Genomic DNA, 25626 nt, shown 5'->3' with positions numbered 1-25626 from the left:
ACAGATAGAGACATGCAATATTGATCAATCAAGGACATTGACAGTTTCTTTCAGCAAAGAAATAGAAGAACAACTATATTAACTATCCTGTATATACATACATACAAAATTTCTCCTTCTTTCCCTTCTCTTTTCCCACATCCCAATTGCCCTTTACCCTTGAGCGTTTTCCTATCATTTCACAATGTCTGTCATACCTCCTAGTTTAAATTAACTCTTTCAGGTTTTACACTAGTGAAACAATGTGCTTGCACATGTATGTTTGATTTATTTCACTTATGAGTATGGTCTGTAGTTGTGACCATTTACCTATAAAAGTCTCGAGTTCATCTTTCTTTACAGCTGAGTAATAATTCCATTATGTAAAAGTACCACAGTTTTCTTATCCAGTCCTCGGTGGATGGACATTTGGGTTGCTTCCATAATTTAGCAATTACAAATTTTGCTGCTGTGAACATAGGTGCCCATATATCGCTTGATATGATGTTTTTAGATCTTCTGGGAAAATATCCAGCAGGGGGATTGCTGGGTTGAATGGGACCTCTAGACCTAGTTTTCTGAGGAATCTCCAAACTGATTTCTACAGTGGTTTCACCAGTCTGCATTCCCACCAGCAGTGGAGAAGGGTTCCTATTTCTCCACAGCCTCATCAGCATTTGTTATTGGTTGATTTCTTAATGTTAACCACTCTTACTGGGGTAAGGTGGAATCTCAGTGTTGTTTTAATTTGCAAGAAACACTTATTTCAAAGATATTTACTAAAATTTAATAAAAGCAAGAATTAGTGTTGTTTGAACTAAGACCTTCCTACCCCTTCCTTTTCCTACCTCAAATGAATGAGGCAGTTCCTCCCTAGACTGGTGCAGTCAAGGTGAGGCTTCCTCTCTACCAGCTGTCATTCCCCAGGCTGTCTTCTAGGGAAGAGCAGTGCTCAGCATGTCTCATGCTGCCTTCTGCTACCTGTTGCTAGTCATGTGTGACTGGGAGGTGGGCTGCCCTTTTCTACCCAGTCCCTGCTCCTTCGGGCATAGCAACAAAAACTGGGATGTTATTCAATGAGAAGTGTGCCATTATCCCCACTCCTAGGTGCAGAGCCCATGGCTCAGATTTTTGCTTATTGGGAAAAGTAGGCCATAAAACAGGTATTTCCTAAGCCCTTCACAGAGGAAGAGTTCAAGCCTCAAGATTACTCTCAGAAACAGTGGAGGCTCACCAGAATTGGGGGCATGCTTGTTGTAATCCTGTTTACTCTGGAGACTGAGGCAGGAGGATCACAAGTTTGAGGTCAGGCTGACACTTTGTAAGACCCTGTCTCAAAATAAAACAGTAAAAAGGGGTCTGGGAATGCATTTCAGTTCAGGGACCTAAGTTCATTCTCCAAAACTCCCCACCCCCACCAGACGAAAGTGGAGGTTGTAATGAATGATAATTGGGAGATTAGTACAGTGATTAGACATTTAGGCTTAATTAACTGTAGACCTATTAGTTTGTCTAAGAAAATCAGGGAAAGATAGGGCTGGTAGAAGACCAACAGGGATCAAAAGAAATCTCAAAAGCTGACCTCTGGAAATTTCTCTTCAGAGGAATTCAAATTTGGTTGATTTAGTCTGTGGATTGGTTTATTCTCCAGTGCACTGTTGAACTCAGTAATTACTGAAGGTTACTGAAGCTTTAATAAATAGGTGTGGTCAGAGAAACTGAGGGTGTTCTGTCAAAACTGAGGGTGCTCTGATGTCGTTTTCATCACAGGGCAGCTGTGATAATTCCAAATTTGAGCTCCTTGAGGAGCAACATCAGAAATTCAACACTGGCAGTAGGGGAACAGAATGTACAAAATAAGCCACCCAGTCACTCAACAATTGAGTACAAACAATAAAAAGTCCTAAAGTGGAAGCAACAGAATGTACTCAGTACAACATAGTGTCTAAAATGTCCAGTTTCTAGCAAAAAATTGTTAGACATGCAACAAAACAAAAAATGTTTCATTTACTGGAAAAAAGGTTACAAGAATTGCAGGTGAGAATGACAGTCAGATTTAATATGCAAAGCTTTCAAAGTAGCCTTTATGAATATGTTCAAGTAGAGGAAATCTCTGGGAAGCGGGGTAGGATTCTGGAGATTGAATCAGGGCCTTTGTACTTCCCCAACTCCTTTTACAGACGGAGTGGGGCTAACTTGCTATGTTGCCCACACTAGCCTCAAACTTGGGGTCTTCTTGCCTCAACCCCCTAGAATGCTAGGATTACAGGTGTGTACTACTATAACTGCTGATGATTTCTTAAAACAATAATGACATTTGCCATATGGATTGACTCCTTTCATGCAAGACTTCTCTGTAACATGCAGTGCTATTTGAGAGTATTCACTATGACTTCTTTCAAAATTGGAGTAAATCCTCTCAAGCTGTGCTGCTGCCATTATCAGTTACATTTATGTAATATTCTAAATCCTTTGTTGTCGTTCCAACAATGTTCATGGCATCTTTGCTTCAAGAAAGCACTTTTCTCATTCATGAGAAACAACTCTTCATCCATTAAAGTATTATTGTAAGATTGAAGCAGTTCAGCCACTTTTTCAGGATCTGTTTATAATTCTATTCTATTGCTGTTTCCACATTTGCAATAACTTCCTCCACTGAGGTTTTGAACCCCTCAAAGTCATTCATTTGAATTAGAATTTCTTCCAGACTTGTTTAATGTTGATATTTTGATTTCTGAGTCACAAATATTCTAGAATGATGACTCTTTTGCAGAAGATTTTCAGTTTACTTTGCTTAGATGCATCAGACAAACCACTATGTCACCTATAGTTTTATACAATGTATTTATTAATAAGATTTGGATCTTGCCATGGTGGCATATGCCTGTGATCCCCGGCACTGGGAGGCTGAGGCAGAGGGTCACAAGTTCAAGCCCAGCCCGTGTAACTTACTGACTTAGGGAGACCCTCTCTCAAAAAACGTAAAAAAAGCCAAAGATGTAGCTTAGTGGGAGGGCCCTGTTTTCAATCCCTAGTATGGCTTTTAAAAAAAGAAAAAAAGAAAAGACTTAGAAGTAAAAATTACCCCTTGACCCATGGATTAAATGAATGTTGTATTATTGATAGATATAAAAACATTAATCTCATTTTAACTCACCATTTCAGATCTTAAGTAACAAAGTACATTGTCAGTGAGCGTTAGTATTTTCAAAGGAACCTTTTTGCTGAGCAGTAGATCTTAGTGAGTTGTAAACTATATTGTCATCCATGTTTTGTTCCATTTATAGAGCACAGAGTAGATTGTATGCTCATAAATACATATCTATAATTTATGTAATTATTTTGTACTCAGGATTGAACTTTGGCCTCATGTATGGCTAGGCAAGCACTGCCAACTAAGATATGTTTCTAGTCCTTTTTTAAAATTTTTTTTTTTTTCCTCAGTACTGGGAATCGAACTTATGACCTCGCGCTTGCCAGGCAGGCACTGTGCTGCTGAGCTAAACTCCCAGCCCCTTCCTTTTTTAAATTTTAAGACAGGGTTTTGCAAGGTTGCCCAGGCTATCCTCAAACTTGTGATCCTCCTGCCTAAAGCTCCCAAGTAGCTGGCTTTATAGTCATGTACCACCATGCTTAGTGATTTTGTCTAATTCGTAAGGGCCTTGTGATGTTTCTTTCTTTTTTTTTTTTTTTTTTTTTTTTTGATGTTTCAAATAGTAAACAAAATTGGCTTCAACTTGTATTAGCTCCTCACATAAGAATCAATGTGTCTTTTGAAGCTTTGAAACCAGGCATTAACTTTTTTCCTGTCCAGCCTTTAAAATTCTAAACGGCATTGTCTTCCAATAGTACTATATTAAGCTGTTTTGTCTATAATGAAAACCTATTGGTTAGTCTAGCCACCGTCACCAGTTATATTAGCCATATCTCCTGCCTCAGCACTTGCTGCTTTATGTGACACTTTTATGGAGATGGCTTTTTTCCTTAAACCTCATAAACCAGCCTCTACCTTCAAACTTCTGTGGTTTCCTCACTTTTCTTAACCTGCATTAAATTGAAGAGACATAGGGCCTTCCTCTTGATTATGTTTCCGCTTAAGAGACTGTTATGGCTAGATTAGTGTTCTTTGTAGACCACGAAAACTTTTTGAGCAATAGGCTGTCTTTGCTTTTTTTTTTTTTAACTCTTTCTCTTTTTTTTTTCTTTTCCTTGCATTCATAACTTGGTGTTTGAGTTTAGAATCCTAGCTTTCAACTCCCTGCTTTTGACAAGCATTTCTAATTAAGTGTAATCATTTTTAGCTTTTTATTTAAAGTGAGAGAAGTGCCTGACTTCCTTTCACTTGAACAGTTAGACCTCTGTAGGGTTATTAATTGGCCTAATTTCAATATGAGGAAAAGGGAAATCCAAGGAGGAGGGAGATGAGTAACAGCCCATGGCGGAACAGTTGGAATACACACATTTATTAGGTTTGCTATCTCTCATGGTGCATTTTGTTGCATCTCAAAACAATTTCAGTAATAATATCAAATATTATATCATTGATCATGCATCACTTTAACAGATACGATCATGAAAATTTTGAAATATTGCACTTAGCAAAATGTGGCACAGATTCGTGAAGTTGGCACAGTCCATGGAAAAAATAGTAACTACAGACTTGTACCACTCAGGGATCTTACAGACCTTCAATTTGTAAAAGTATGCAATATCTGCAAAGTTTTCAATGAAGCAAAGTGAGATATGCCTGTATTCAAAACTGAAGGTTAAATACATTCTGAGAGATTTGTTGTTGCTAGCAGTTCTGCTTACAAGAAATTCTAGGGGTAGTTCTTCAGGCTGAAAGCAAGTGACTCACATGGTAATTTAATTAATTTAGTTTTTAAAGAATATTCTATTTTATTATTTTATGGTATAGGGATCAACTCTGGCATGTTAGGCAAGAGTTTTACCTCTGAGCCACACCCCCAGTCCCAAATGACAGTTTTAATATACACAAAAAGTTCACCAAAGCCGGATGTGGTGGCAGGACCCTGCCTGGTGGGAAAATGTCAAAGAATACTAGTAAAGGTGATTGTGTAATAATTATGCACATGACCCTGGGTTTAATCCCCAGCAAAGTAAATAAAACATTATTTATTTATAAAAGAAAGCCTAAATACATTTTCTTCCTTCCTTTTGTAGTGTATATATAACATGTATACAGTGTGTTGTTGCAGTATATTTCCTAGTAAGAGGGAAAGAGAAGTAACAAAGTTGTATTTGACCTAGAGAAATTAACTCTGTATAATAATTCAGATTCACAAGAACAAATGAAGAGATGCAAAAGTGATAAATAGGTCAATAAAACAAGAGCTGTAAATACATGGTTAGTCTCCTTTGAACTTCTTTAAAAGTATTTATAACATTGTATAAAGTAATGATAATGTATTAGTTGATTGGTAACATTTATAGATATGTGATATATAACCACTACAAAAAGGGAGAACAAGAAATAGAGCTGAATAAAACGTCTGTATCTCAGTGGAATTGTTAGTATAAATCACAAGCTGATTCTGATAAATTAAGGTATACATGGTAAGTTTCTGGAGCAACTGAGAATTAATAAATATATATTTAAATATATATACGTACACACAGATATAGATATCATAGAAATATAAATGGTATATTAGAAAATATTAAATATAAAAGAAAGTACAGTAGGAATAGAGGAACAAAAGATATAACATGCATAAAAATGGCAAAATGGCACTCCTTAATATAACTATTATCAGTATCATTAAATGATTTCTTTTTTTAACCCCCCTTTTCCTCCTAGAACCTATGGCTTTATGCATGCTATGCAGGCATTTTTTTTTTTACTGAACTATGTCTCCATTCCTTTTGTATTTTATTTTGAGAGATCCTTTTTTTTCTTTTGGTCTTTTTGAGACAGGGTCTCGCTATGCAGTTCAGACTGGCCTTGAGCTCACTTTGTAGCTCAGGCTGGTCTCAAAACTCATGATGATCCTCCTGCCTCAGCCTCCCAAGTTCTGGGATTACAGGCATGTGCCACCGCGCCCAGCTATTTTGAGATAATTCTTGTTAAATTGCTCAGGCTATCCTGGAACTTGTGACCTTCCTTTTTCAACCTTTTGAGTAGCTGGGATTATAGGTATACCATAATACCATGCCCAGTTTAATTGTAAATTTTTAAGCAGTACAATCAAAAGGCATATATATCTGATTGGATCAAAAACTTGATCCAAATACATGCTGACTACAAGAGATATTTTAGATTTAAAGATGCAGATGGGTTTAAAATAAAAGGACAGAAAGAGATATTATGCAAATGACAACTACAGGAAAACTGGAGTGGCTATTCTGATACTAGACTTTATAAAATAGTGTCCCTTATTAATTGTTTTGTTTTGTTATGTTTTTGAGACAGGGTCTCACTATGCAGTTTAAGCTGGCCAAGAACTCACTATGTAGTACAGGCTGGCCTCAAAGTGACAGTCCTCTTCAGCTTCTCCAGTGCTGAGCATACAAGCATGCACCACCATGCCCGCTTACTCTAGTAATAGTTTTTATTTTAAAGTCTAAATATTTTTTGTTTTAAAGTGTTGGCCCATCACAGATCTAACAATTACATACCTAATACAAGGCACAAACATACATGATGCAAAAACTGACCGAAATAGAGAAATAAGCAATTCTATTGTAGCTGTTGATGAACACAATACTCTGATTCTAGTAATGGGTAGAAAAATTAGGAATTAATGAAAAAATGGAGCCAGGCCTAGTGACACATCTGTAATCCCACTATTCTGGGAGACTGAGGCAGGAGAATTGCAAACTTGAACCTAATCTGAGCAATTTAGCAAGACTGCCAAAAAAAAGGGGGAAGGCTGTGGCTGTAGCTTAGTGTCAAGGCCGTGGGTTGTAACTTAGCGTCAGTGCCACAAGATGATGATGATGATGATGGCGGCAGCCGTGGCTTGAACATGGTTGGCCATAACAAATCTATGGGATATTTAACCAACAGTAGCAGAATATGTATTCTTCTCAACTGTACCAAAATAGTCTAATCACCAGGGAATGGAACTAGAAATCAGAAACAAAAGTAAAACTGAAAATACACAAATGGGGGAAATTGAATGTGATACTTTTAAAAAAAAAAAAATGGGAATTGAACCCAGGGCCTTTGCACTTAATTACATCTCTGTTTCTTTCTTAATTTTTTATTTTGATAGAGGGCCTTGCTAAGTCACTGTGTTTCTCAGGTTGGGCTCTTAACTGCAAATTCTCATGCCTCAGACCTCACCCATAGTGCTCTGATTATGAACACCATACTCTTAGATAGGTCAGAGAACAAATCAAAAGGGAAATTGCAAAATACTTGTGAGATGAATAGAAATGAAGATACAATATACTGCAAGTTATCGGATACAGCTTAAGCACTACTTAAAAAGAAATTTATATTATAATTTATATTAAGACAGAAGAGCTGAAGAGTCGTGACACAAGCCTGTAATCCTAGCACAGAGGTAGCTAAGGCAGAAGGATTGTTAGTTCAAGGCCAACCTGGCCTATATAGTGAGATTCTCTCTCAAAAACAAGAAGTGTCAGTTTGATTGACTTTGGATCTACCTGGGGGATCGGTGGAGCATGCTTCTAGGGATTTCTGGTGGGTCATGAAGCCATGACTTTGGTTTTGTTTTTTTTTGTTTTTTTTCCGGTACCAGGAATCAAACTCACAACCTCGTGCTTGGGAGGCAGGCACTGTGCCGCTGAGCTAAATCCCCAGCCCCCTGAAGCCATGACTATGGTTACTATACATAGTCCTTAGTCCCTGTTCTGCTTCCTAGCCATCATGAACTAAACAGCCTCGCTCTGCGACACTATACTACTGTAATGTTTCTGCCCTGGAGCCAGCCAAGCTTTATTAAATCTCTTTAAAATGTTAGGCAGATTAAATGTCCCCTCTTTTAAATTGTGTCAGATGTTGTGCCCCAGTGACAGGAAACCTCATTAATACAGAAAAGTGGTACCAGAGAAGTGAGGTCATTGATTTGACTGTACCTTACCACGTAGATTAAGAGCTTTTGGAACTGGTCTGCAGGAGAATTTGGAAAAGTGTGGTGATATGGGCTAGAGATGCTCTAGAATGTTGTACACATATCATGATCAGTGATTCTGGTCAGAAGATGAGAATGTTGATTAGGGATACACAGACTATAAAGGCCAGGCTCAGAAGGTTTTAGTTGGAAATAGTGACTTCATTCGCAGTTGGACAGGAGGCCATGTGTGTTAAGCTCTGGCAGAAAAATTGTCTGCGTATGTCCTGAAACCTTGTAGGAAACTGAGACTAGGAGCAATAGACTAATCTGATAGAGGAAATTTCAATGAGGCCCAGCATTCAGGTTTTAGCATGGCTACTACTGGCTACTTTGTCAGATTTATAGTGACAGCCCCAGGTAGAAGGGAGCAGAAAATTTTTACAAACTTTAGTCCAGAAAGAACCATGTGTAGAGTTGGGGCCAGAACAGGTGTAGTTGCCGAAGAGATTAGCACCATTAAAAAGAAACCAAATACTTTGTACTGGGACAAGAAAAAGATGCCTTCAGGGCATCTTAGATATCTGTAAGCACTCATGGAAGGCTCAGGGGTGCAGAAGTGTAAACTTTTCTATTGAGAAGAGAGCCTCTGGGTCCCCTGCTCAAAAAAGATATAGGTAATTGGTTCCCCCAGAACTCATTTCACTCTGCCTAGCTATCCACGCACCCAGAGGTCACTGCAGCTGTGGTCCAGGGAGGTCTCTGACTACTATTTCCATTGACATCAGACCCTGGTGTTACCTACATGATGCTGGATTAACTGGCATGCAGAATGCAAGGGTTGTGGGTTGAAGAGGCTTCCACACAGATTTCAAAGCAAGGCCTGGGGGGGTCAGTCAAGGAGCCCCTGAGAGAACAGTGCATGAAACTGGAAATGAAGCCAGAGGTGCAGTGGAGATCCCCGGTATTTGGAGATGCCAGGAACATGGAAGTTACGAGGAGACCTACAGGCTGTGAGTCGTGCTACCTCAAGAAACAGGCTTTGTGAGCTGTAATTGGCATGGCCATAGATGGGTAGGGCTACCCTAGCCCTTTGGAACTCATATTTTACTACCATGCATTCTGGATGTGTGAGATGGAGCTACAGGACTTAACGTTTGCCCTGCTAGGTTTTAGTCTTGCTTTGGTCTAACTTCTTTTCTGTATCTTATTCATCTTTTTTGGAATGGGAATGTTTACCCTATTCTATTTTACCGTGTGATTATGTAACTTGTTTTGGTTTTCTATTTTAACAGAAGTTCACAGGTAATAGTTTTCCTTGAGTCTCAGAAGAGGTTTTGACTTGAACCTTTAAAAAGTGCTGCCACTGTTGAGGCTTTGAGGAAGGGATTATTACATTTCTGTTGTATGCATGATACTATACCTCTTGACAAAAGAACTGTAGAGATTTTGTTTATTTTCAACATCCATATAGTTAGATGAATACTGTGGTACAGGTGAGCAAAGGGTGCCATAGACAAGATAGAATGGAAGCCTAATTCAGTTTGGGATGTCCTTGTGGAGTGGATAGTACTTTAGGTAAGCCTTTCAGAGAAAAATATTATGTAATGGTATAGTAGAGAACACTTAAAATTTTTGAAAATTTAAAGTTTGGGAACTTTCTGTGAAATCAGAGCATATTTTCGCTCTCCCTATCCGTAAACTCCTCTGAGGTAGGAATCTTGGCTTTGGCCAAAGATACTATGAATGTTGCTTGGGGGTACATTGGTGAACTAGTACTTATTACCCAGAAGAGTCCACCAGAGAATTTTTTGAGCTCCTTGAGGAATGTTTCTAAGCTTTATTAAGATAGCAGGTACAAGTCACTCCATCTCACTTAGTGCCTAAACTAGTCATCGTGTGTAATTTCTGATACTGCCTGCTGTAGGTTCTCATAATACTATTGCAGGATTTTCTCCAGCAAGCAGTCACTGAATCATGCACTCACTTTAATTAAGAGGGTCAGAGTAGTAGTGGTAGGGACACAGCAGTATGTTGTCATGATACAGTTTATCAACTGCTGGAATATAGGTATGAGCAGAATTATGTACGAAAGGAAGATTTCATAGGTAAAAGTTAAGCAGAGCTTTGGAGAATTACGAGTTTGCGCTATGAAGAATTAAGTCTGTGGCATGTGGCAAAGTAGAGGCTTGAAAGGACCTAGAATCAAGACCATTGCATACAGTATAATTGGTTGTGTTTATTTTCTTTGTTTCCCAAGATGCAGATAGCTTTTGTCATTTACTTTTTCTAGTTGTAAATATATCTGCTTGATAAAGAAAAACCAGTTAAAAAAGTAAATAAAGTCCACCTATAATCCCATTACGTAGCAGAAAATCATAAATATTTTGGGTTTTCTACAGGTGATTTTTTTAGGATGATTTCACAACTCTCTGTTCCTCTCCTTTTTATTTTAAAGTAGTATTAATTTCTTATGGTAATTGTATAAGGTTGTGTCTTTAGTAATTCATACAGTAAGATAAAGAGGTAATCCAAATAGCTGCAGTTTATAAGGTGAAGCACAAAATAATTCATTTTTAGTGATTTTTTCAAAGATCACAGAATGAGTGTAAGCAGGTTTGCTGTTAGTAGCCCAATATTCATATTGGGCATTTGGTTCATTTGTGCTTTACTTTCACATAACTTGGCTTTATATATTTCCTAGTGGCTCAGCTTTTACACTGAAACAAAGCAAAATTTTGTGTTGCTCCTGGATAAAAGTACTGGAACTGCAGATTACCAGGAATTTAACTTTAATTTTCTAATTATCGAGGAATTTCTCAAGTCCAGATGTATTTCTTAAGCATGCTATCTTAAAGCCCTTAATCATCCCTAGAAAAAAGTCACAAATTGTCTACAGTAGCTATATATAACTGGTACATAAGTTAGTCTAGTTGGTATTGTAGCAGTGAAAGGAAATGAGCTGTAAAGTTAGAAGTTGAAAATTGAGACCAGGAAATGAGTCTGGATGATGCCGTTGGAACATTTTGTCCTTTGTTTCCATAAATGCAGTTTTGCTCTCAAGGAAATAGACTTGTAGCTAATTCCACCATACAAGTAATTAATTACCTTTATTTGATGTTTTTAGAAAGGACATATGTGATTCCAATTATGCTTCTTTTGCACATGAATTGTAGGTGTGTTCTTAAGAGTTCTGTAGACCATGAAAATTACTGCTTGTCCTTTTTCCTTTTAACTGTTTGTTTTTAAAGTTATTGTTTCCTTTTTCAAATCTCAAATCTAGTAGGTGGGTTGAAATTCATTTAGAAAGAGCTGAGAATGGACTGGGAATGGATGCTTACTAATTGGCAGGTTCTGTGATATGAGAATTGAATGAGGTGATCCCTGTAAACACCACATGATGCAGTGCCGTAAAAAATGTGTATGTATATACATACATAGATAGCATTCAAAATTTTTTTGTTATTACTTAATTGAACTCTAACAGTTATATGAGATAAATGTTAATATCCTGTTTTGTTTTGTTTGTTTTGCTTTGTTTTGGTACAAGGTCTTGCTGTGTAATTTAATTTGGCCTTGAACTCACTGTATAGTCTAGGCTGGCCTCAGAACTCACGGTGTTAGCCCTGTCTCAGCCTCCCAAGTACTGGGATTACAGGTGTGTACCACCATGCCTGGCGGCAATATCCTCATTTTATGTATGAGGTAGTTGTGCCTTCTAAAGGTTAACTTGCCCACAGTCACAGGGTTCCTGTCAGAGCCATATTCCAAACCAGATCTGTCTTTGGAGCCCGAGTGTGACTACCAAATTCAGTTGTTAGGCTACATACAGAACAATTCTAGGAAGCACCTTAATTCTATGTTGTATTGGTGCCTCCTAGAGTTTTGCCATGTGACAGCTCTGAGTTCCCGCTTTTAGTCCTACCTTGGTTTATAAGCAGAATTATAAGTAAATTATTCACCAGTCTCTGACCTTACAGACATTTATGTCACATGTTTGTAGTAGCTACTGAATTGTCTATTTTAGGCTTATTGTTTGCTTTCTGACTGCAGGAGTATTTCCTAATGAATTCTTTTATTCTAGGTTACGTGGAGATGAAAACAAATCTAAATATGACCCTTAGTTCTATTATCCATACATACTGGTTTTGCTTTTTTAATCTTCATATTTGTGCTAAATGACAGTAGCTGTCTTTGGCTTCAAAATAAAATTTATTATTTGTGCTTTGCAGCTTACTCTGGTCTTCTCTGGTATTATTTTAAAAAATAAATCTTATGACAGTTGCTCAGAATAATAGGAAATGATGGTGTTTGTTTTTCAGTAAAGGTAAAATCATTTAGATTTCTTTTTCTATAACTAAGCCAAAATTTATATGATAACCATTATCCAAATTGGATGAAATCATGCTGTTTTGGCATCTGTTCTTTACATTTATACAATTCCTTGTAGTAATAAGTATTTCAGATGTGCTGTGTATAGTTACTTGCCAAAGCTTTAGGGATATAAAGATAACTTGAGATACATTGCTGCCCAATCTGGTTCAAGGGGCCTACTAAACAAATACTCCTTAAAACAAGACTGCGGTGGTGGCATCTAAAAGTAAGGCTAATTACAAAGCCATGATGCTGGAGGCACGTTTTGAGGGCCAGATGACAAAGAGAAATAGTTACATTTTCAAAGTTACTCTTTTTTGGGAACCATACGTTTTCTATTTTAAGCCGATTTTATAAAGGTGAAATTTACACATAGTAAATGCAGCACTCTTAAATACTGTGCAGGCATTCCCTTTTAATGACCTACCTGTTTAACAACTGTTCAGACTTACGGCCTGTGATTTTCTTTTTTTGTTTTTCTTCACAATTCTGTACTGTTGTTTGTAGTACAGCCTCAGTGTCTTTTTTAGTACAGTATACCCTGTTTATACAGTACTGTAATTTTTGTAGATTACACTGTGTAATACAGTACTGTAGTTTTATGTTCTGTTACACATTACAGTACTGAATGTAAGAATTATGGAAATAAAAGCAAAGTCATCATATGGGAGTTTACTTTGACCATTTCTTCATTCTGCGTGTTGTATTATACATAGTATACATAATTCCTCATTTAGCAATTAGTTCATTTAATGCCCTAGTCACAAGAACAGAACTCAGTCATTAAACAGGGAATGTCGGTACAGTTCTGAGTTCTGATAGATGTAAAGTTGTGCATGTCCACCACCACAATCAGGATCACTCCAGAAAGTCCCTTTGTGCTTCTTCTTAGTTCTCTGCCCTCATCATCTCAGTTCCTGGCAGCCTATGATCTGATTTCTGTCCCTATAGTTTTGCTTTTTCTATTTAAATGGAATCTTATGGAAGCTGGGCATGGTGGCAAAGACACTTCAGTGGCTGAGACTGGACTCTGCCACTTTTGAGATCTACCTGGGCAGCCTAGCGAGACTCTGTCTCAAAACTAAAAATAAAAAAGATCTGGGGTATAGCTTAGTATGAAGGCCCTGGATTCAGTCATCAGTCCCCTCCCCCACAGTCAGTATGTGCAGACTTTTATATCTGGCTTCTTTTACATAGACTAATATTTTTGAAATTCTTCCATGTTATGGTATATATTAGTAATCCCTTAATTTTTTATTGGTAGATAGTATTTCATTTTATGGATAGATGGCAATTTGTTTATACACTCAGTAGTTGATAAACCTTTGTGTTGTATTTAGTTTTCGACAACTATGAATAGTGCTGCTATAAATGTATGTAAACAAGTCTTTGTGTAGAACGTATATTAAATTTTTATTGTCCTGTTTACTCCTAGTAAATATATATGAATGACTCATGATATATGTATATTTAACTTTATAAAGATAGATAGTATGAAGTAGGGGGATAGATCTTTCTCAGGGGAGGAGGATCAAGAGGTAGAAGGAGGGAAAAGGGACAGAGAGGAAGGGGATGAAAAAAGAATTGAGATGTGTTATGTACATGTACCAATTTTCCACAAGGAATATATTGCAAACATATACTAATAAAAATTAAAAACTGTATTTAACTTTATAAAACTTTGTACAAAGTGGCAGTATTTTTTTTTTCCCTTTTTGTCTCTTTTGAGACAGGGTCTCACTGTGCAGTTCAGGTTGGCCTTGAGCTCACTTTCTAGCCCAGGCTGGTCTTGAACTGGCAAAGATCCTCCTGCCTCAGCGTCCGGAGTGCTGGGGTTACAGGTGTTTACCACCACGCCCGGCTAAAAATGGCAGTATTTTGCATTTCCATCAGCAGTATGTGTTTTCCAGTTGCTTCACATCTTTGGTATCCCTTAGATCTAGCATTGTTTTGTTTTGAGTCATTCTCACAGGTGTATAGAGTCATCTTGTTATTGTCTCAACTCACCTAATACGTAATCATGTAGAGTTTCTATTCATGTGTTTATCTGTCATATGTATATATTTTTCCATGAAATGCCCTTTTTTAATCTGTGCTCTATTTTGTCTGTTCATTTGTTTGCTTTTTTGAGACAAGGCTTACTATGTAGTTCAGTCTGGCCTTTAACACACTGTATAGCCTAGGCTGGCCTAGAATTTGTGATGGTCTACATGCCTCAGCCTCCCAAGTGCTGAGCTTACAAGCATGTACTACCACCCCTGACTTTGTGAGGGTGATTTTGGAAATGCCCTTTTAGAAACTGAGTTTTTTTTTAAAGCTATTGTGTTATGAGAGTTTTCTGTATATTGTTTCAAGTCTTTTGTCAGATACATGATTTGCACATATTTTCTCTGATTCTGTTTTGTCTTTGCATTCTTTTATATCGTTTTGTTTTTTGTTTTTGTTTTTTTTCTCCTGTGCTGGGGATGGAACCCAAGGCCTGTGCATGCTAGGTAAGCACTGTATCACTGACTGCATCCCCAGTCCTTAATCTGTTACAGTCTTTTGAGCAAAAGTTTTATTTTGATGAAGTCCCCCCCCCCTTTTTTTTTTCTTTTTTGGTTCTGTTACCAATTTTGATCTCAAGCTGGATCCTTTTTACCTCTTTGTGGAACCAGTAACAAGACTAAGCAGTGGAGACTTTTATTCTTGGCCAAGCAAAAGAAAAAGATAAAATAAATTTGAAAATCAGTTTTTCCAGTCTTACAGGTCAGAAGGTTATAGATACTAGGGAATTGGCTAATATGAAGGAATAATCATGGTTTTTTTTCCAATAGGAATGGGAAGAGATTTTCCATGAATATGAGTACCACTTCTTCTCACTTCTTTTGTGGTTCTTCATGGTCATCATGGCAATTGTCAGCTCTTGGCACTGGAGGGTGTGTGTCATGTAACATACAGATAGGATTATAATGAAGTTACTGTGGCAGCCATCTTGATTCCAGCCCAGTTCCTGTAGCTCACCTGAACAGGAAACTCTGACCGATAGGCATCCTATCATCAAAGATAAACAAGATTCAGGCAGGGCAGAAGTTCAGCTCTGTCCAGCAGGCAGTACAATATTAGGGCAAAGTGCCAGTTCATACATACTTTTTGTGTTCTGATAAATCTTCGTGTCCTATGATCACAAAGATTTCTCTAATATGCCTTCTATAAATTTTATAGTTTTAGGATGCATTTAAATGTGATCCATGTTTGGTATAGGATGTGAAGTATTCTTGCATTTGGGTGTCAGATTAATTGTTCCAGCACCATTTGTTTCATTTGTTATCTTTCTGTCAAACTATCTTGCCAACTTTGTTGGAAATCATTTTGCCATATGTTTGTTTATGTTTCTGGACTGTGTCCATCTACGTGTCTGCCCTTTCATTCTTAGCAGTCTTCATTAGGTTATATCAAACTATATTTTAGAGATGATTGTAGTATATACTAGGAATGCTCTTAATGCTGGGGAAAAGATAGATAGCCCTACCAGGAGTGGATTTATTTTTCCACTATAGCAAGGTGTCTGAAAATAAGCAGTTGTTATTTTAAGCTGTCCAAATGTACAAGGTTCAGCAAATGACCACCTGCCAGTCTAGTCTGGCCTGGTACCACTTTTGTAAATAAAGTTTAATGGTAACATACCTACACTTATTTGTGTACACATTATGACTTTTCATGCTAGAAAGGTGGAGATGAGTAGTTGCAACAGACACTACACACATACCCCTGCATATGTCTTGCAACACTTAAAATACTTTCTAGCTCTTGGCTGGATAAATTCCTTAGGTTCTTATCTATACAGTTAAGGTCTCAATTTCTTTTAGTTACCCACCGAGTTTATTTCATTTTATTAACCTTTTGTTCTAATGTCATCCTATTGACACAAGAGGTTCATCATGTCTCCATATTCAGAATTCAAGGCAAGGGGATGATAGTAGCAGCCAGTTCTTTTACCATGGTGAGCACTGCATATTACAGAATAACTGTAAGTTTTGCCAAGGATTCTCATACTTTATTGCATATAAAAAAATCTCACAAGATGCTTTTTAAAAAGGTAGATTTGGGGCACCCATGTAAAGAAGATTTTCTTGGGTGAACCTAAGGGATTGCATTTGCAAAAAGTGGCAGAGATAATTTTGATGCCTATGAAATGCCTATGTCTCTGAAAAACTGCTGTGTTGACATTTTAGTTGAAGATTTTGATCTGAGGCAGTGTTTATCAGTTCCAGCTAAGTACCATAATTATCTGTGATCTAAATATGCATATGCATGGGGTCCATTCTGAGACTGATTTAATTGTCCAGTTGGCAGGTTAGGGACAAAAGGAGGAACAGTACAGTATTTACATTTGAACAAGCTCCTAGTTAACACTGCTAATTTTTTTTTGCATACTTGTGGTTAAAAACCATTAATTTAAAATTGTTTCTAAAAGTTAGTACCCATGCTACCAGCATCATCATCACCTGGGAACTTTTTAGAAATGCAAACTATCAGGTCCTACCCACCAGATCACTGAATCAGAAACTCAGCACCTTATTTTTTTCCGCCAAGCTCCCCAGGTGATTCTGATACAGGCTGAAGTTTGAGAACTTCTTAAAGACATCACTGAGAGTCTCCCAGCTTAGACTAGGCAAAATTAATAGACTGCCTTTAAAAAAGCAATTTATTTATTTATTTTTTTTTTTGGTTTTTCTCCGGTACCGGGAACCGAACTCACGACCTTGCGCTTGCCAAGCAGGCGCTTTTGCCGCTGAGCTAAATCCCCAGCCCCTAAAAAAGCAATTTAATAGATTTAATTAGGTATATTATAGTGTCACAGGTAGTAAATTGGGGATTGGATTGAAATTTCACCAATGATTTAGCATGATAATTGTTGCATACTGTATTGGACCTAATTAAAGGTATTAGATTGGTATCTTTAAATAACTCTTAAAAATCAACAGTTTTATATGTGTACATTTTCCTGATCTTTAAGGAAGAAAGAAGCAAGGAAGTCAAAGACAATTCTTATGTTTATAAAATATAAACTAAGGAAGAATGAAACATAAGCATGTATAAACAAAAGACGAGTGTATAGACTTGTTTTCTTTCAGAGTTAGGGGTATTTTTGTGGTTGGATATACATTAGAATCAGCGGTAGGCTAGAGTTCCGTAGAATTCCTGGATTTACCCTGCTCATATGCTGGAGAACAAAACAGTACTTCATAGTGTGTAAAAAAACACGTCCTTCATTTTCTTACTTTCCGTTGTAATTACTAATTGTTTAACTGTGGAATCTGTTAAATGTTCTCTCACTTGCTTCCAGGAAACTGTAACTCTCTTCTGTTGTTTCTCTTTACCCTTGGAAAGCAGTTAAGGAAAGCAGTTATTCTAGGTGTTAAAGTATTTCTTAAGTTTTGGAACCAAGGTCTGGTTTGGTTTTTAGGTGCATTAAAACCTTTCAATATGTGACACATGCCTATAATCCCACAATCTGGGATGCTAAGGCAGGAGAATCTTAAGTTTGAGTCCAGCCCAGGCAAGGTAGTGATTTAGCTAGACCCTGTCTCAAAATTTAAAAAAAAAGTGTTTTTGAGATGGGATCTCATTATTTATTCGAGGCTTATCTTGAGCTCACTGTTTCTCATGACCTTGTGCTCCCAGGCAGGTGCTGTACCACTGAGCTATATCCCAGCCCCTTTGAGTTCACTATGTACCTGAGGCTGGCCTTGAACTCATGGGAGTCCTCATACCTCAGCCTCCCAAGTGCTGGGATTATAGGCATGTGCTACTACAACCAAAATGAAGGCACTGGGTTCAGTCCCCAGTACCACAATAAACAAAACATTTAAAACAAAAATGCTACTAAACCAAACAAAAATTTTGAAAGCAGACCTTCTGAAAAAAAAATTGTACTTTTGATTGTGTAAAATCTAATTTAACAAGGAGGAAAAACAAAATAAAAAAACTAAATTAAAGTTCGAAAAGCAAAACTTGTGGAAAAGAAATTTGATTGCATTTTTGGCTGTGTAGAATCAGGCTTAACGAAGAGTTAAAATTACTTGACCCACTTGTAGTTCCACTAACAATAACTCTCAACATAAAATGAAGTTCACAGAAACAGAAGTTGTCATTGAAGCCAAGAGGCCTTTATTTCCACAGCAAGAGTAATTGAAGTGTTAGGATTTTCTTGGGAAAATGTCAGCAAAAAAGACTTGAAACTGTTTCTCAATCAGAATTTACAGCCCAGGATTTGAAGTTTATAGAGATGCAAAGCTCAAGACAAAAAGATTGTGAGCAGGGCTCAAGGTAGCCCAGAGGTACTTCTGTTCCTGGAATACTGCTTTTTAACCTGTGAATTTTACTCCCGGGGAAATAGGTAAATGCCTCCTCTTCAGCAGTCCCACATCCCCACTGATTTTAACTTTTTGTAAGGTTTTAGTCTTCAGAAAATCTCCTAAGTCAGCCTTTCCTTTCTTTCCTGATGACTTTCTTTGGCTACATCAGTTTTTTAAATTTTTGTATTATTTCTTGAATAAGCATTTAATGAAAATACTGCGTTTTGTCTCTGTTTTTTTTTTAGCATTGGGCAGTCTCTATTTGAGTTTGCACGTTTACTTCTTTGCTGAGTCAACTAATAATAAACCATTACGACCCCATGAAAATATTTGATGTTATTTGAATGCAGTGCAGTGCTTTTATCTTCAGTGCTTTTATGTACTCATCTGCTCTACTTTAGTCATGTGTCTAAGAACTTTAAGGACCTCTTAATTAATTTTTTTGAGGCATAGTCTCACTATGTAGTTCAAGGTGGCCTTGAACCCACTCTGTAATACAGGCTTGCCTCAGACTGTTGGTAATTCCCGTGCCTCAACCTCCAGAGTGCTGGGATTACGGGTGTGCACCAGCAAATTGGGCAAAAACCTGTTATATCACAGAACTCTTCCTCAGGAATACAGGACATCCGTTTACAGTAGGACTTATAATATACATGTGGAAATTTATTACCTGCTAGGTATTTTTCTATTGATAACTTTGGGAAGCAAGCACATTTTTCCTTTTTCTTTCTTTCTTTTTTTTTTTTTTTTTTTTTTTTTCCAGTACCGGGAATCGAACTCATAACCTTGCGCTTGCCAGGCAGGCGCTGTGCTGCTGAGCTCAATCCCCAGCCCCTTTGCCTTTTTCTTAAGAGTATGAAAAGCCACTAAAGATACTTCTCTTAAAAGCGTTATTTCTCATCAGACAAAATTATAAATATTTTAATTGTTAGAGACACTGTAGAACACATTATAACATTGGCAGGCTAACATATATTTATGGGTATTAGTCTCAGATTTGCTATGCATTTTTTCATGAACTTTGAATTAAGAGGATAGCTGAAGCCTTTATAATTGCAGATCTTGAATTATTTCATTTTTTTAAAAACATTCAGAAGATGTTTTTATATCAAAAGAAATACTGATAGTTTTCTTTAGACTGTAGACCCATTTTAATCAGTACTGCCCTCTTGTTTTCATTTTGTTGATTACATGTGTTTGTGATCCTCAGATTGTAGGGAATGGAAGTGAACAGCAACTGCAAAAAGAGCTAGCAGATGTGCTGATGGATCCTCCCATGGATGACCAGCCAGGGGACAAGGAACTTGTGGAAAGGTCACAACTGGATGGCGAAGGAGATGGGCCCCTTTCTAATCAACTGTCAGCATCATCCACCATTAACCCTGTGCCATTAGTAGGGCTCCAAAAACCAGAGATGAGTCTGCCAGTGAAACCTGGACAAGGAGGTTAGGATTGCTGCATTGCTTACATAACTAAAGGTTATTGTTTTTAATATTTGAGTGTCTGCCTTGTACTGATACAGAGGGGAAAAAAACTTCTCTAGACTCTCCAAATTCTAGATCTAGGGAGAAATCAGAGATATGTATGTGTGTGTGTGTGTGTGTGTGTGTGCACGCGCACGCGCGTGCGTGTGCTCGTGTGCCCTGATTTCCCTTTAAATTTATTTCAATTATACTGGAAAAAAAAAAAGAGTAAGTGCCACTGAAGGAGTCTTTCCCAGAATACTGTATTTAAAGATTTTTTTTCCAGGAAAGAAGCAATTTCAGTGCAATGTTGACAAAATAGAGAGATGATCCTTAATGAGTAATATTTACTCCAGACTTGTATAACTATTGGAATAGTTACTCACTTGGAAAAGGGAGTCTAGGACAACAGCAAGGAAGGAGAAAAAGGACAATTATAAAGATTCATTTGGAAAAACTGGGATGTTAAATCTATCTGTGTTTTTGAAAAAGTGAAAGCGAAAAGATTAAGAGAACATAATAACATTAAGAGAACATCATGGTTAGGATGATGAGTGAAACAAAGAATTACAACGCTGTAGACGAAAAAGGAGACAAATCAGAATTTTTCAAAGTTGTAAGATACTAAATTTATATTTGACTTAAATATAAGATACAAAATTAAAACAAATTTGAAGAGGCAGAAAAGTGAATCATTTGAATTTCAGGTCAACTTCTGCGTTTGGGATTGACTCTTAATAGTGATATCTAAAAATCTTGGTGTTACATTTCTAACTTCAGCCTTCTGGCTTCCACGGGCATTTCTTCAGGGATTATGGCATATTATCTCATTGAAACTTAATAGAACCTAAATGTTACTTACAGGTTTTTACTTGCTATTTATGTCAATAATATATTAAAGTGAAAGTAATCATTTTATCTTTTTTAGATTCAGAAGCGTCAAGTCCTTTCACACCAGTGGCTGATGAGGACAGCGTAGTTTTCAGTAAACTAACTTATTTAGGCTGTGCTTCAGTAAATGCTCCCAGGAGTGAAGTGGAAGCCTTAAGGATGATGTCCATCTTAAGAAGCCAGTGTCAGATTTCACTAAACGTAACCCTGTCAGTGCCGAATGTATCTGAGGGAACTGTGAGGTGAGACCAGCCTCTTGAAATTTTTGTAGTAGTGATATTAGATCTCTGACCTGTTCTTTCACAGGGATGCAATAGTGAATGAAATATATATTTTTTTGTGTAATGTTTAATTTATTTGACACTCATGTTATCTCTTCCAAGAATTGTGATCCTTGTAAAAAAAAAAAGACAGTCATTTGTTTTGTGTACACTCCTCACCCTATTCCTGTGTAGCACATTAAAGATTTAAATACTTTGAGGATAATTGAAGAATTTTGATCATGAGAGTCTAACAGAGTAATTTATATTTTCCATGTTTACCCAGTAAAAATAACAATATGATACAGTATTTCAAAATAGAATTTTGTGCTTATTTTAGAAATTACAAAACTATATTGGTAAATATTAGCTAATCCAGTATAGCACCTCTGTTTTCAAAATGAGGTTTCTAAGGCCTAGGTAAGTCTCTAAAAGTGGTTATTGTTTATATTAACTAGAAGAAATAATAAATATAGCCAATCAGATGTCTATTATCAACCAACTAAACACAGAATTGATAAATAATGCATTGAGAACAGCTAAAATAAAAGTCTTTTTCCCATTACTGAAAGCATATATTCCAGGAAAAGAGAGCCATAAAAACAAAAAAGAAAACCCTTAAAGCTGAACATAGTGTTACATGCCTGTAATCCCAGTATTCAAGAGTCTGAAGTAGGAGAATTACAAGTTGTGAGGTTAACCTGAGCTATACAGCAGGACCCCCGTCTCAGAATACTGCCCTTAATTTTACTTTCCCATTGATAAAATATACTTAACATCTTGGCTTATTAAGAGTGCATGTATACATATAAATCTATATAAACATGAATGTATAATTGTGCAGTTCTTAAAATCAACATTTTTAACACCAATGAAATTACAAAAGGATCCACGTTTGAGGCTAGCCTCAGCAATCTAGCAAGATCCTATCTCCAGCCAGATATGGTGGAGCATGCCTATAATCCCAGCATTTAGGAGATTGAGGCAGGAGGATTGATGTAAGTTCAAGGCCAGACTAGTCTACATAATGAGTTCAAGGCCAGCCTGAACTATCTAATGAGACCCTGTCTCTAAAAAGCAAAAAAAAAAAAAAAATCTGAAAATAAAATTTTAAGAAAGAGCTGAGAATGTAGGCAGGAAAAGAAAAGAGAAATAAGAAAATAATCTTTCTTGTCCCATATTTTCAGAGCATTTGTGAAGGGCCTTTAAACCTTTGTTAGATCTCCTTCGTAAGTACTCACATACAGGGGCCTCTATTAATGGCTCTGCCCTGTAGTGTTGACATTGCATAATTATTTTTCAAGCCTTTCATGGTTGTGTGCTCAGTGCTCTGAAGAGTCAGGAATGTTGTGGATATCATGTACTCACCAAACATAAGAATATGTACTTTTTAGCACCATGTAATTGTATAATCAATAACTTTGATAATTCACATATGACTGACTTATTAAAATTAATAAGGTTGACATACCAAAAGTGGTCTATATGGTCATTTTGCTACAAAGATGTCTTAAATTCTAATGTAGTAAATGCAAATTGTACTTCCTCTAATTTACTTATTTATTTATTTATTTTATCAGACTCTTAGATCCTCAGACAAACACTGAAATAGCAAACTACCCTATCTACAAAATCCTCTTCTGTGTCAGAGGGCATGACGGCACTCCTGAGAGCGACTGTTTTGCTTTCACTGAAAGTCATTACAATGCAGAGCTCTTCAGAATACATGTCTTTCGGTGTGAAATACAAGAAGCTGTAAGTCCTTACGAGAAAACTCTACAAATGAAACTTCACCAGTGCTTCCAATGTGATTGCTAAGAGTGTCAGAGGTGACCTGTTGGCTACTTCTTTATTGGGTTAGATAAGCCTTCTGGTTCCAACAGTGACTTACTTGCCAGCCACTCTTTTAGACCCAGTCTTCTTAGGACTACTTTTATTATAATATTTAAGATCATTTGTAACACGTAGTAAGTTATTTTTAGGTTAGATTTCTAGTGTTTATAACCATTTCTTTCCTTCCTTTTCTTAAACCCTCTTCGGTGGTTTTTGCTACTTTCTTTATAGGCTTAACACATAATATACCAAAAGAAATAAGTAATGGAAAGATGATTACCCCTGAACAGTACATAGCTTTTCAGCATTAGTAGTATTTTATGTCTTCTGATAACAGTCCATTTCCTAACATGTCTGGTTGTAGGTAAGCCGGATACTTTACAGTTTTGCCACTGCTTTCCGCCGTTCTGCCAAGCAGACCCCACTTTCAGCCATTGCAGCACCGCAGACTCCTGACAGTGACATCTTTACCTTCTCTGTGTCTTTAGAAATAAAAGAAGATGATGGTAAAGGTTATTTTAGGTAGGGCAACTTATTTTATTCATTTTCTTGAGTTTATATCAGCATGCTATAATATCTATCATTCAAGGCAAACTGTAGGTCATGTTATATATGCCTTTCATTCCAAAAATGATTGCTTTCGTAGGGAGTTTTTAAAATTTATCGTTTAATATTACAAAAAAATAAGTTTATTGAAGCAGGTTTGAAGAATTTTAAAGCAGTAAATCCCTCATGTGGGGAACATCTTACTACCTTATTTTAGTCAAACTTAAAGTAGCTGGCTGACTACTGATAAGAATTACAGCACACATAAAGGAAAATGAAATCCTGTCATTTGCAGGAAGAGAATAGAATGCCAGATCACCATGCTAAATGAAATAAACCAGATGCAGAAAGTTAAATAGCACGTTTTTCTCTTATATGAAAAACCAAATGAATGAATGAATGGGAAATAATAAGAAACTAGATCTGTTATACTGTATTTGTTTGGTTTGATTAGTATAGTGTTTTATCTGAAAAATTTAAGTCTTTGAAATCAAGTTTTTACCATTAAATTTTATCAGAACACATAGGAAAGGGAGAAGTGCATGCTTTGTCTGAGGTGTAACCTACATAGGGTTAGGAATAACTCAGTTCGGATTTTAAGTAAAATGGTAATTGTCAAAGTGGTAGGAAAAACCTTGGAATAAAAAATCAAAACTTACGTTTAGTTTAAGTATTGCTACTATTAACAATGTGACCATTTCCAAGTTTCTTTACATCTCCTGGCAGTAGTTTCCTTGCTTCTTAAATAAGATGGCGAGACTCTAAAATTCTCTCTAAATTTAAAATGTTGTGGTTGTTAGATGACTGATTTTTTTTTTGTTTACATAGACCATATCACAAAGTGGGTACTTTTTAGGATCATAACATAATCAGTTTACGTATACAAGTTTCTTTTGTTCGTAGCTGCCTCATAAAATGTGTTAAATGAAATTATATAGAAATATAAATAATTTTGAATAATTGCCTTTAAATTAACACAATGACTGGTTCCTTCTTTAGGAAAACTGGTAATGCTTATCTTTCTTCAGACCTTGGTATTGTCATGCCATCTGGTGGTCAATTTAGAGTATGGTGAAATTTCAACTTGGAGGACTAAAGTACTGTCTATATCAGGCATTATGCTTTCTCATTAGCTACATTTCTTTTCTCAAAGCAACAATGAGATAATTTTTCCTACTGTGTACATTTCTGACTTGAAAAAGGAAATTATAATGTATAGGGTTTCTGATGTTTTTTTCTTTTTAAGAAACAAATTACTTTAAACTGTATTTTCCCCTTTATTGAAGAAACTTATGTAGTTCCTGTATGTCAGTTCCAATTATGAATAGGAAAGATAAAGTTGTCTCAGCAGAGAAGCACTAGCATGACTTCTTTCTAACATCAAGCTTAGTAAAATGAGCACAGACAACCCTGTTCTATTTACTTTCATACTAAGGAGATATTACAGGAAATCCCTAGATGGTCAGGTTTCCTTTAAACATTTGCTAAGAGCTTTGTTATCTTTGCCGCTGGTGTTACTGAATTTGCAGTTTAAGCACTTGTTGTTAACTAAATCTAATGATGAAATCATTGAAAAATATGCCTTCTCAGATTTGAATTTGCCTAATGCAGTTCTTTTATCCAATAATTCTGTAGTATATTTCAGAATTTATCTCAAATATTCACTGATGTGACCCCATATTATCCTCTTGTTCTCTTTAATACTGTATACAGTATAATAACAAGATCAAGAAGTAGAAATTAAATATTGAATAGAGTGGTTAAAATATGGTATACCCATGTGATTTACTATCTTTCTTTCTGTCTGTCTGTACAGATACATGTATATAAAGTCGTTCACCATAGTACAAGACTAATTGTCAGGTTTTACCCTGATGTAAATATAGACAAGGTGCAG

At 36.5% G+C, this 25626-nt stretch overlaps 1 protein-coding gene across 6 annotated transcripts in view; it reads left to right on the top strand.

The window, feature by feature from the left end:
- The window catches only part of Rabgap1 (RAB GTPase activating protein 1), a 161632-nt gene that overhangs the window by 27757 nt on the left and 108249 nt on the right, over positions 1-25626 (top strand). For all 6 annotated transcript variants that reach the window (XM_005382509.2, XM_005382508.2, XM_013513144.1 and 3 more), the window contains 4 exons: positions 19947-20181; positions 21128-21332; positions 22931-23105; positions 23548-23705. In XM_005382509.2, coding sequence (XP_005382566.1) covers positions 19947-20181; positions 21128-21332; positions 22931-23105; positions 23548-23705 — 773 coding nt within the window. The remainder of the gene's footprint in view (positions 1-19946; positions 20182-21127; positions 21333-22930; positions 23106-23547; positions 23706-25626) is intronic.

Source organism: Chinchilla lanigera, unplaced genomic scaffold, assembly GCF_000276665.1.
Source record: "Chinchilla lanigera isolate Chin_1 unplaced genomic scaffold, ChiLan1.0 scaffold00018, whole genome shotgun sequence".
Taxonomy (NCBI): domain Eukaryota; kingdom Metazoa; phylum Chordata; class Mammalia; order Rodentia; family Chinchillidae; genus Chinchilla; species Chinchilla lanigera.
The sequence above is the reverse complement of the archived record's forward strand: the minus strand, read 5'-3'. Positions and strand labels throughout refer to the sequence as shown.